This window comes from Salmo trutta, chromosome 26 (genome assembly GCF_901001165.1).
Source record: "Salmo trutta chromosome 26, fSalTru1.1, whole genome shotgun sequence".
Lineage (NCBI taxonomy): Eukaryota > Metazoa > Chordata > Actinopteri > Salmoniformes > Salmonidae > Salmo > Salmo trutta.
Window position 1 is genome coordinate 1,034,336 of NC_042982.1, and position 12,781 is coordinate 1,047,116.

Here is a 12,781-nt window from a genome sequence, read left to right on the forward strand (position 1 = left end):
TCTTTTTCTTTCTTTCCTACTTTCTTTCTCCCTTTCTTCCTGTCTATCTTTCTCTCTGTACATCTCTTAAGTTTTTTGGCTCCTGTCCACCCCTATATTAGCCCTGTGTCGGCCGTGGCCATTCTAACCTAAGGTTCATCATTGATAAGAGAATTATCTAATAAAGGTAAATGAATCAATAAACCATGATGAATTATTAGTCATACAGCAGGTTTAATGAATAATCAATGTAATGATCAATGTAGGGATCGTTTAGTCTGATTAGTTCCGGAAAGTCCAGGAACCACTGGAGAGGGAAAGAAATGTGTGTATGCAATTAGTATAGAGAGATAGAGAAGCAGATGGTCAAAGGAGTAAAACCTCAGAGAGTTCCTAACCTTGAAGGAAAGGAACAGGCTGAGTCAGAAGGTGACAAACAGTGTGAGAAGTTTATGGGGGTTGCAGGTCACCAACGGATTGTGTGTAAATGCATGTGCGTAAGTAAGCAAGAACTATATAATGACTGTTCTGTTATCCTGACGCCAGAACGTTCTCTGAATTAAGCTACAGAAACCTTTTGCAGAAAGCTGAGTCCTTGCCTAATTATTTTAACCCATTGTCTTACAAACCTTGGGCATTAGTCAAGGCGAATTGATTATTGATTATTATCATCAAGATATAAAATTCTTATAACAATCATGCAGTTGTCTGACGACCAAACTGCAGGATAAACACCACTAAAATCACCAAACCTACGGAGCGTCACTTACAATTCCTGACTGTTGATAATGATAACATTTCCTGATGACATGAATAACATTTCATCACATACACTCATCACTCTGCGATAGGGGGTTCTTTCTCTGCGAAAAATCACAGCACAAAATAAGATTAGAGTCTGGCTTTGAAGTGTATTTATAGGTTGCCTTTGGGGTCGTTCCACCTCAAAAAGCACAAGAAAGAGGATTTTGACACCTACCATCTGAATGTTCTGAAATCGTTTCTGTTAGAAACATAAGGTTAGCATTACTGCAAAACTATTTTGTTGAACTATAATTAGGGGGTGATACCATAATTATTGAATATTATATGAATCCTATAAATTAAAATGTCCAATTTGGGTGCGATCAATTAGCTTAATTTATCAGAGATCAAATTATATTTCAACAAAATAATGTTGCAGGAATGCTTATCCTAACTACAGAAAGGATTTCAGAACAATCTGAGATGGTGGGTGTCATGGCTTGCTGAAATGACATGGAAAGACCCTTTGGACTCATTTACATTTAATAACTGGGTGGAGCTGTGTTAGTCAGTGAGTTTCCGGGAGTGGCGGCTTGTGTTGAATTTGTGTGTTTACAGTGTGTCTGGGTGTGCGCGTGCGGCTGGAGTGGAGCTCTCCTTGGTCTCTTGTTGATGACAGCCCAAGTACAGGCATACCTGTGTTCAAATACAATTTCAAATAATTTTAAATACTTTAGTTTTGCTTGATTGAACTTGACTGCTGCAATGGAACCAATGGAATAGTCGCAAACTATCTGGCACTCCAAGAAGAAACTCCAGGAAGGCTAAAGCAAACACTCAAAGTATTTGGAAGATTTCAAATAGTATTTGAACCCAGGTCTGAGCTCAGGCGAAGGTGGTCTTTCAGTTCCAGACAGCCAAATGAAGTGCTCTCCTTTCCCCTCCTCTCTCTCTGTGCTGTAAAGAGGGGCTGCTTTGTGGCCTTCAACACCCCCACTCACTCCCCTCCCTCCACTCCAGCCCCCTGTGTGGGATCGCCTTGACGACAGGAAGTTTATATATGTGAGTCAGAGAACAGAGGCAGGCGGATGGGGGAGGGGCCCGCACCACGGTTCCCGGCACTCTCTCATTCAGAGCACCGCTAAGCTGGCTAGGCTAAAAGGGCTAACAGCTGAGCTGGGAGAGAAGGAAAACCCTTCTGGAAAACTTCTCGCTACAGGGATCCACAGAAAGAAAAGACTGGGGGAATTCTCTGCTGGCTAGAACACTCAGACAAGGGGGAAAAGGAAGAAAAGCCAATCAGTAACAGTAAGGTACAGCTGTCGGGACTCCGGAGAGAGAGGCTAACCTCGGGACAGTTTTTAGATAAGATAGGAGAACTCTCAGCTAGCCACGGAGCACTCTTTGCTGTCAAAGACTTCGTCAAGAGGACTCTTCAGGAAAGGAAAACCCCAGACCCCAAATATAGCAGAGCACATTCAGCACAGTCTGGAGGAGAAGAGGAGAGAGAAGGAAAACAGCCGGAGCCAAATTTGACTGGACTTCACACTGGAAGTAAGGCAGAAGAATGTCAAGAATAAGAGTGGGTGGGGGGGAGCACAACAGAGACGTGTTTCCCCAGTTGGTCACTCTCCCTCCGTCCTTATGTGTGTGTCATGACATTGTTTATAGTTGGCTGTAGAATGTGCTGATGTGTGTGTGTGTGTGTGTGTGTGTGTGTGTGTGTGTGTGTGTGTGTGTGTGTGTGTGTGTGTGTGTGTGTGTGTGTGTGAGAGAGAGAGAGAGACTGTCAGTTCCCACTGTGTTATGCACTCCCCCATGTGAAGTACCCGGTCTATAGTCTAGGAAGGGCAGGACGGGTGCATTTATTAGTGCAGAAAATGTTTTTCAAGGAAAGCAAGTATTTCTTATTGGACAAATTCAGGTATCCATGTTTCGACCTATTAGCTGTCTAGTGAGAATACACCCTAGGACAGCCCTCTGTCCTAGCCAGAGCTGGATCCTTGAACAATGGACATTCCCAAAATTATCATCTAGTTATCTCCTTTAGCTAAGGGTGCAGAGATAAAATGGCGGTGATAACATTGTTGCCAACTTTAATGAGTCTCTGGCTGGTTGAGTAGCAGTGAAAACAGGATGTGTGTGTGTGTGTGTGTGTGTGTGTGTGTGTGTGTGTGTCTTTCTTCCTCCCTCCCTCGAGTCCATGTCTGTTATGTAAGTGAAATACAACACTTCAGTCATATGAGATGCATGAAGTTGAGTCAAGTTCATGGTTGTGCGTGTGTGTGCATGGGTACTCGATATCGATCCGTCTTCACCTCTGTGCAGCGCTCTGCTCCTAAATAAAAATTCCAGGTCACACAGTAAAATATTTAGGCGCATATGCAAGGAAAATGGTCGCACTGTAAAGCCCTGCTGTGGCTCACTTACAATTGATCGTTGCTGTAACTTTTCTCCATCCCTCTATAGTAGGGGTTTCCAACACTGTTCCAAGAGAGCTACTGTCCCGTAGGTTTTTGCTCCAACCCCAGTTGTAACTAACCTGGTTCAGTTTATCAACCAGTTAATTACTAGAATCAGGTGTTCTAGATTAGGGTTGGAGTGAAAACCTACAGGATGGTAGCTCACCAGGAACAGAGTTGGAGAGTCCTGCCTAAATCCTAGAAATGTCTAGTGCACGTGTCAAACTCATTCCATGGAGGGCCAACTGTCTGCAGGTTTTCGCTCCTCCTTTGTACTTGATTCATGAATTGAGGTCATTAGTTAGTAAGGAACTCCCCTCACCTGGTTGTCTAGGTCTTAATTGAACGAAAAAACGTAAAAAGCATACACTAGGCCCTTTAATGGATTGAGTTTGAAACCCCTGTTCTTGTGAGTAAGCCATGCGTTGTCCGCTCACTTTTTGGCATACACAGTGGCTTGTGTCCCAAATGGCACCCGATTCCCTACATAGTGTGCTACTTTTGACCAGAGCCCTATGGGCCCTGATCAAAAGTAGTGTTCTATATAGAGAATAGGGTTCCATTTGGGACGTACCCACAGTGTATGCCAGAGAGTGAGTGGACAACTCATAGTAGGACTGCCGGTCTGCATTCGTATTGCATCAGCCTTTTTAGATGTAGGCAACTGTGCTTTTTGAGGTTTTTTTTAAGTAGGTGTGAGTGTGTGCCTGTCTGCCACCCCAGGTAGGATCACATAATTCTATCCAGGTCATCAGTAGGGACCAGCCAATGAATTATACTTAAAAGCAAACATTACATAACTGCAGGTGGCAGTATATCACCGACACTGACTTTATACCTGTTCAAACAACACTCCAGGTGGCAGTATGCACCCGTTCAGTTTGTTTACCAACTCATAGAAGAAGTAGAAATTGACTACTTTAAAATGGAGATAGTCTCAATGGCGCTGCCCATGCTGTCACAGACGCCATAATGTGACAGCTACAAAGAGGAAAAGTCGAACTAAGTGTGTGTGTGTAGATGGGCCATCTTAAGTGCGTACGTGTTTGTGGTTCTGCTCTCTGGCAGAGAGGAAATGCGTGCAACTATTTTTATCCGTCTGGGAATAGGAGCCCCTTTGTGAAGCAACTGTGGAGGAAATGGATTGGAAGCTGACGTCCGTTCTGTAGAAATATAGCGTTACTTACCCACATTCATCCACAACTTCTGACCCAATCAATCTATCAATACATACACACAAGCACACTTGCGCACTCACTCACGCACAACAAGTACTAAAAAAGCAGTCGTACATCTAAAAAGGCTGATACACAATACACGGGGGGCACACAAACACACACTCAAGTTGGTCCAGCCATTCAGTAGGAGTGCTTAAGCATGGGACTCGATGTGCTTCCTCCCGTATGCATTCCTGATCACATCACATTGCACAACCCCTGGTTTCATTTCTCTGAGCACTGTGTGTCTTGCTCTTTCTCTTAATCTCTCTCTCTCTCTGTCTCGCTCTCTTTCTTTCTCAAGTGATATTTGTCCTCTCTGTGTGTGCAGATCATCACTCCGTGTCGTCGGCTGATTCTGTGTGCAGACAACAGGAAAGAGATGGAGGACTGGATGGCAGCCCTGAAGAGTGTTCAGAACAGAGAACACTTTGAGGTGAGGGAAAGGTCAGAGGTCAGGGGTCACTCTTCTCTCCCTCTCATCCAATCCCAGGGTGCATCCCAATAATCTCTCCTTCCTCCTGAAGTGTGCACTTGTTCACTACTCCCCACAAATTTAAACGCATTGGATTGGTGTAACCATGGGCTAGAGGGAGTTTCCATATATCAGTAATTTCCTTTGAAATGGGTTAACAAGACCCACACTTTGGGAAAGCAGAGATACCTGGGGCACACCCCAAAATTGACCCCTGGACCCTACCCTCATAGCCTAGACACTTGTATGGAAGGGAAAGGATACATTCGGCAGGTATAAGTAATATGGTAATAGCTTCGATTTGACCTTTGGTAGGTTAGTTGGAAGTTTCGCTGTATCGTTATTGCTTTTCTAATAAATGTATAAATGGAAACTCTAGGATTTAGAACGCCAGCTAACTGTAACTGTAAATCACCATATTGGCATTGTTGCACCACTGGCAGGAGAGAACATTTTGGAACTCCCAAAAATGGCTGAATTTACAGAATAACTCAGAATCTGAGAAAGAGTTTATTACAGAGAAAGAAATAATGTTAGTTAGGGAGCCAATAAACCTACTGAAGTCGTTTATGTCTGAGCCGATCGTTGCCCCAGATCAGAGTTCGTTCTCGTAGCAGTAACAACACCAACATGCCGCCTGAAACACCTCAGCTGGAGGTGTGAGTGCGGATGCTGCTAGATAATGGCTAGAGGGTATGAGTGTGTGTTGTAGAGAGATGGTGGCGATACAGCACAAAATCCCAGCGGATGGTGGCTGTATTGCAACCAGTCAGAGGTTCCTGTCAGTCTGTCTGGATGGCGATGTATTTATTGGGCGTGTCACCGATCCTTATGAAAGACTTCCTGGTAGAAGAGGTTACTCGACCAGTCAGCAGCCGATATGCCAGTTAAATAATTGCTTAAACAATTTATAATCAAGCAAAATGTAAGATTAGTATCAGTAGTAGTTAGGTGCTCATATATAGTATCCTATAACGATGTTTATCATCAGCGCTGTTTGGCGCGATGGTAGCACAATTACCTTTTCGACCGGAGTTCGAATCGCAGACAGCATCATGATTCATGAAATCTCATTCTAACCAATAATGGGGCGTGCTCATTATAAATACATTGTCATTTAGTTTCGGTATCAGACTAAATTTATGATTTTTTTTGCAGAGCATAGTCTGGCAGTTTATCGCCAGTTCCCCCTATGGGCACAAGTGAGAATTAGAATTGGACAGGGTGTACGGCGTCTCATCCCTGCGTGTGTTGTTTCTTCCATAAGGCAACATACCCAGAAGCAAAGGCATTTACATATGGTTTGAGTTTGAATAAAACCAGTTAATTTAGTAAATCTAGCCTGCTTTCATTTTTTTATTCAAGACATAGGCCTAATGCCTGCGCCTTATGTAAAAATAGTATTAGTTAGCTTGTCCACTATAACAACAGGTTCAAGCGTAACCAGATGAACTTGCTTTGAAGATAAAACTACTTTCATCGCGCACTAATCCCATGTCCCTGGAGTAGTGACTTCAACTAGCTGCCATCTATTGGAAAGGAATGGTAACTACACTGGGCAGCTAGTTCGCAGAGTCAAAGTAGACTTTAATAATATATATTTTATTTAACTAGGCAAGTCAGTGAAGAACAAATTCTTATTTACAATGATGGCCTACCGGGGAACAGTCGGTTATATGCCATTTAGCAGACGCCTTTATCCAATGTGAACTGGGTGCATCAGTGTGGAAACAGATCATAGAAACAGGATTACAATTTTGAGACAATGAATGGTCAGTCCTTACCTCTATAGCTCTGTCTCTGAATTTGAGAGTGGGTACATTTCTTCAGCCCCATCCCTCAGCTTTTTACCGAAAGAGGAGCAGGGAGACACTTATTGTTTATACTGCTGATTGCCACATTAAGTTAAGATGCAGATTAAATACACACCAAAATATGTTACAGATACTATATAAATGTCCCATCACTCAGACAGTTAGTGAATACACAGCATCCAGCACAGCAAACAATCAAATGTATTTTACAAAAGCCCTTTTTACATCAAAATAATAACCACAGTAGTTATAGAGGGTGCAACAGTTCAACACCTCAGGAGAAAATGTCTGTTGGCTTTTCATAGCTGAACATTCATATGTTGAGAGAGAGAGTCAAAACAGCAGGACCAGGACAAGGTAGCATATCTGTTGAATGGGTAAAAAAAAATCTGTGGAAAAACAATTCCACTCCGATGGATGGGTGGATCTCTGAATTCGCTGTTGAATGGCCTGTTCCTTCTCCATTTTCGGAAACACCAGCCCACTCCCCCAAAGTGATCGATAGAATATCTTGGCTCGCACTGTGATGCCATCTGTAGCGAACAGGGGTAGGACTAAGTTGTATACTGATGGTTGTGAGCTCAATCTAGCTGGGCCCAGAGCTCTTTAGTGATGGGCTCGGTGGACCTCTTCTCCACCGCAGCACAGGAACACTCTGGCACCCAGGGGTCAGTTTGGCATGCTGTACTAACTGTTCTTTCCTGTTGGTAGAAAACAATTAAGGCATCTATTAAGCTACAGTTATATTCAAGAATTACTGCATATACAGTATTGTCCATTTTATATCCACAATGGCCTCAGGGATGACAGATTGTGTCTTGAAATAAACAACAGCCTTAGAAATAACATGGATTCGCATGTACCTCTGCCTCCTGTACAGTCTCCTCCAGGATGAAAACCTTTTCAGGGATGAAGACATCATCCTGAAAACAAACAAACGTTTCGTTAAGACAACTGAACCCAAATATATCAGTTGGCATTGACAAGCTACCTGTCTTGTATGCTTTGTCAACACACACACACAGCAAATACAGGGTCATTTATTTCTCAGCAAACATTAGCTATGTCAACTTCAGTCTAGCTAAATGAGGTGGAGCTAACAAAACATTCCAAAAACAAATCTGTCAACAAAATGTATTGCAGTATTTGTCTGAGGTGGAAGTTAGCTACAGTAATTACCTAATAACAGGGGTACACGGAGAAACTGTGTTGCAATTTTAGTTGCAGCTGAGTTGCTTGCTAACGTTATTTGCTGGGGGGTGTTACACAAAACGCAATGAAATAGTTCGTTACCTTCTACTAGAGTTGCAACAAAGTTGTCCAGTGTCTAACGCTAGCTTAGTCAACAAGTCATGGCCGGTTAACGTTACCTTAGGCTCCATTGCATTGACTCGCGTCGCCTCCTTCGTCCAGTCGCTTTTGCTTTGCGATGTTGATGATAGTCGGTCAGTAACAGCTACACCATAGCCCTCGAAAGTGCCCTTCATCACGAAGTCTGCCTCCGCGAAGTGCTCCCTACAGATCTTGGTAGCTCGATCTGGCACGTCCTTCCTTTTCAGGCCACTTCTTCAAAAGTGGGTCCTTGGACAGCTAATGGTAGCTTGCCGAGGATTGTTTTGGGAGCCAGTTCATCCAGCCTGGCGCTATACAGTTCATGTTTGAATTACTACTCGTTGTCCGCATACCACAGACAATTTGATGATTATTGCTAGTGACTCACTGGCGTCAGTCGTTACTATGGCAATTTAAAATGTGGCTAACCATAGTTCAAATAACCCTAAATGTAGATATGTTTTATGTTAAATGCACATGTTTGGTATTAGTGGATTGAATACATCTATTGGCCTGGGTTTACTTCCTAAAGTGTTTCCGTTCCCCTTTAACTTTTTGTTATAGCCCAACACTAACACATGATTCAACTTCTCATCAAAACGTTAAGCATTTGATTAGTTGAATCAAGTGTTGCCTATTAGTGGTGGGTAAGAAGAAGCACATAAATCTAATCCTCTGTGGGTCCCCAGGATCAGCTGAGTCAGGATCAGGGCGCATCCCAAATGGGACCCTATATCCTATAAAGTGCACTACTTTTGACCTAGGGTAGTATTTGGGATGTAGCCAGGATGAAGAAATCATGAAATGAGTAGTGGTTAGGGGACGATTTAGGACTTAATTCCCCTCTCTCGTCTCTTCTGTTCCGCACCCAGTCCACCCAGTATAGCATGGATCACTTCTCTGGGATGCATAACTGGTACGCCTGCTCCCACGCCCGCCCCACTTACTGCAACGTGTGCCGCGAGGCCCTCTCCGGAGTCACCTCGCACGGGCTGTCCTGTGCAGGTACGTACTTCTCCGAACACACACACACACACCGCCATGGCTATATTTGCCAGTTTAAGGTCTTCACGGATCCACCTGTATCTGAATACCCGGGACCCGAGTAGGTTCGGATCTGATATGATTGTCATGGGTCTCTGCTATGTATAATTTTCGCTGACTTGTTGGGAAGGGCCCGTTCAGATCAGGACGCGACTGCTGCAGTAGCAAGAGAGAGAATTTATATAATTTATGCTGCTGTTCTTGCTTTTCACGAGTGTAGCTTGTTGCTGTTGGCCAATCATAAGTCATCAAAGTGGCAATAGGTTACAGTCATAGAGCCTCAGTGTGTGTGCAAAAATTAGGAAATATCTAATCAATGGAAGATGGAATTAAAATGACAATTAAAATGTACAGGAGAAGGGTATGCTACAATGACCAAGAGCCAACAGGTAGGCTGCTACTTAATGTTTGAATGGAGTCAAATATATTTGATTTGTTCTTATTTGTAACTGAAGGATGAGAAAGCGCATGCACTTGCAGCCTCAATTAGCCTTGCTAGCTAATGTTAACTAGCTTGACTAGCTTCTCCCGGTTTGATGCAGTCAAGACGGGTCATGCGTAATCATATTTGATAATAGTCTACAATAGTGCGAGTCGGCTTGGTCGGTTGCTGTCTCTCGTCTCTCCCTCCCATTTCACTCGCTCACAGAACGTCCCCTTCCCCGCCTGCTAGAGCAGCACCTCGACCTCTCTCCCCCCTCTCGCACTTTATCAGCTCCAGTTAATAAAGTAGCTTAAAAAATGACTTTTCTGCTGCACCCTCACTTGGATCAAACCGGGTCTGGATCCGACCAGGTCTATATGGAACGGTTATAGTTGTCCTCGGGTCCATTCGCAACAGGTCTCTAGTTAAAAAACATGATTATACATATCGGGTGGGAAAGCCCCAGGTCCATTTCGGAAGGGGTCCAACTTTTTAGAACCTTGAAGACTTCCAAAGCCAGCTACTCTCTATGTTTTCTTATTTCTTTTAAGATTGAAGTTTTTGATCAAAAAGACTGTAAAATCACCAGGATCATTTAGGAAATCTGTTTCCAAGTATTCCCACAAATAAAAGTAGAGCCATACAGTGTACTCCAAAAGTATTGGGACAGTGACATTTATTTGTGGTTTTGGCTCTGTAGTCCAGCACTTTGGATAGGAAATGATACAATGACTATGCAGTTAAAGTGCATGCAGACTGTCAGCTTTAATTTGAGGGTATTTTCATCCATATCGGGTGAATCGTTTATAAATTACAGCAATTTTTGTACATAATCCCCCCCATTTCAGGGGACCAAGAGTGAGAAAGTTAGACGCACAAATATCATACCCCCCCAAAAAATGCTATCCTCCCCTGTTGTTGTAATGGTGAGGTTAAGATGTCATGGGGGTCATTATTATTCACGATTTATTCAGGATGATCCATAATCATGGTAGCGTCTACATTAATGTAAAGTGTTTACAAACTTACTCTATTCATATTTACAATAAGTGTCTCCAAAAGGACACAATACATTATTTACCATTCATTTATATTGGGCACAAAATAATCTGAAACACAACCAAAACAAAACCGCAAATGCATCCAACAAATTTGTAGATTCACAAGCTTGATGTGGTCATTGCATGCAACAGTATGAATATGTGTGTGTGTCAATCTGATGCATTTCTCCTTCCCACAGTGTGTAAGTTCAAGGCCCATAAACGCTGTGCTGTCCGAGCCACCAACAACTGCAAGTGGACTACTCTGGCATCCATTGGGAAGGACATCATCGAAGATGAGGATGGGGTGAGTGCTGATCTTGGGCTGGTTTAGCATTTTCCCCACTTATGGTTAAGGTTAGGATTGGGGGAGGGGAAGCTGATCCTAGATCTGTACCCAGGGGAAACTTCACCCTGGAGCTGTGTGAGGGCTCCTCAAAAATGGGGATACTGTTCAGAGAGGTCCCCTGTACCCCTGCTAGAGAGGAGCGCAGTGTAGCCAGTTTATTAAACATCATTGTACACTATGCAAAAGCATACATCAAATATATCATACAATATTAAAAAGAAAAAACATGCAATGTAAAAAAAAAAAGCAGAATATCCTATATGGACAGTGTATCAAGAAATGCATGTACGTATAGGCTATATAGACTCACTTCAGCCTTATAATCAATGTATTCAACAAATTGTTGATTACAAGTTGTAGCCTATAGCGCCCTTGCCCACTGCCTACTGCCCACTATTCCTACACTGAACAAAAATATAAACGCAACATGTAAAGTGTTAGTCCCATGTTTCATGAGCTGAAATAAAAGATCCCAGAAATTGTCCATACGCACAAAAAGCGTATTTCTCTTAAAGTTTGCTTTAGAGAGTTTGGCAGTATGTCCATCACCTCGTGCTTCAGCATGATAATGCACGGCCCCATGTCGTTAGGATCTGTACACAATTCCTGGAAGCTGAACATTTCCCAGTTCTTCCATTTGCCTGCGTACTCATCCGATATGTCGCCCATTGAGCCTGTTTGGGATGCTCTGGATCGACGTGTACGACAGCGTGTTCCAGTTCCCGCCAATATCCAGCAATTTCACACAGCCATTTTAAGAGGAGAGGGACAACATTCCACAGGCCACAATCAACAGCCTGGTCAACTCTATGAAAAGGAGATGTGTTGCACTGCATGAAGCAAATGGTGGTCACACCAGATACTGACTGGTTTTCTGATTCAGAACTCTACCTTTTTTAAGGTCTGTGACCAACAGATGCACATCTGTATTCCCAGTCATGTGAAATCCATAGATTAGGGCCTAATGAATTTTTCAATTGACTGATTTCCTTATATGAACTTTAACTCAGTATAATCTTTGAAATTGTTGCATGTTGCATTTATGTTTTTGTTCAGTGTATATTCCCTTTAGTGCAATTTGTTGTCTATTGGCAAAGGATGGTTGCCCTCCCTCTTTCTCTCCCAACCTCTTTCTCACTCTCCGTCTCGCAATTCAATTCTAAAGGCTTTATTGACATGAAAAGTGTAACCACAGTTTTTGCAAAGCAAACATATAGAAACATATTAAGTCAATGATGACAGAAATAAATAATTACTGAAATAATAACAGTGACTTCTCCTTCACTGTAGATCTCTATGCCTCACCAGTGGCTGGAGGGCAACCTGCCGGTCAGTGCTAAGTGTACAGTGTGTGACAAGACGTGTGGCAGTGTGCTCCGACTGCAGGATTGGCGCTGCCTCTGGTGCAAGGCCATGGTGAGTCTGTGCTTGCAAGCGTATTTGGGTGGTGCGTCTTTAGGTATCTGTTTGAGGGATAAGTGCAAACTGCATTACTATACTTTTCAGCAGCCACAATACAGTATTAATGTATTTTTGTTTTCTGCATACACTGATTCATGACACTTTCACTACAGTCACAAGGCCATTGAACTTATCAGGTTGTTGACTGTACATACTTGTCGTAATGCTCTGTGTAGTGTGCCTAAAAATAAAGTGTACGTGCGTGCATGTTGATGTCCAGGTGCACACGGTGTGTAAGGAGCAGCTGTCCACTAAGTGTCCCTTGGGGCAGTGTAAGGTGTCGGTCATCCCCCCCACAGCCCTCAACAGCATCGACTCCGACGGTCAGTTATGCTCCTCACTTCCTCTCCGGGGTCAAGTTTCCCCTAGGTACAGATCTAACCTTAACCATTATTGGGGAAAATGCTAAACTGACCTAAGATCAGGGGCAACTTCACTTA

At 43.2% G+C, this 12,781-nt stretch overlaps 1 protein-coding gene across 3 annotated transcripts in view; it reads left to right on the forward strand.

The window, feature by feature from the left end:
• The first annotated feature begins 1,730 nt into the window (after positions 1-1,730).
• LOC115162855 (diacylglycerol kinase delta-like) overlaps positions 1,731-12,781 on the forward strand; it is a 61,507-nt gene continuing 50,456 nt past the window's right edge. For 2 of the 3 annotated variants that reach the window (XR_003869655.1, XM_029714296.1), the window contains exons 1-6: positions 1,731-2,277; positions 4,734-4,838; positions 8,896-9,028; positions 10,732-10,838; positions 12,171-12,296; positions 12,562-12,664. Coding sequence is in view for 2 of the 3 variants with exons in the window: in XM_029714296.1 (XP_029570156.1) it covers positions 4,785-4,838; positions 8,896-9,028; positions 10,732-10,838; positions 12,171-12,296; positions 12,562-12,664 (523 nt within the window). In the remaining variant the exon portion in view is untranslated. The remainder of the gene's footprint in view (positions 2,278-4,733; positions 4,839-8,895; positions 9,029-10,731; positions 10,839-12,170; positions 12,297-12,561; positions 12,665-12,781) is intronic. The other variant, XM_029714297.1, reaches the window with a different exon arrangement.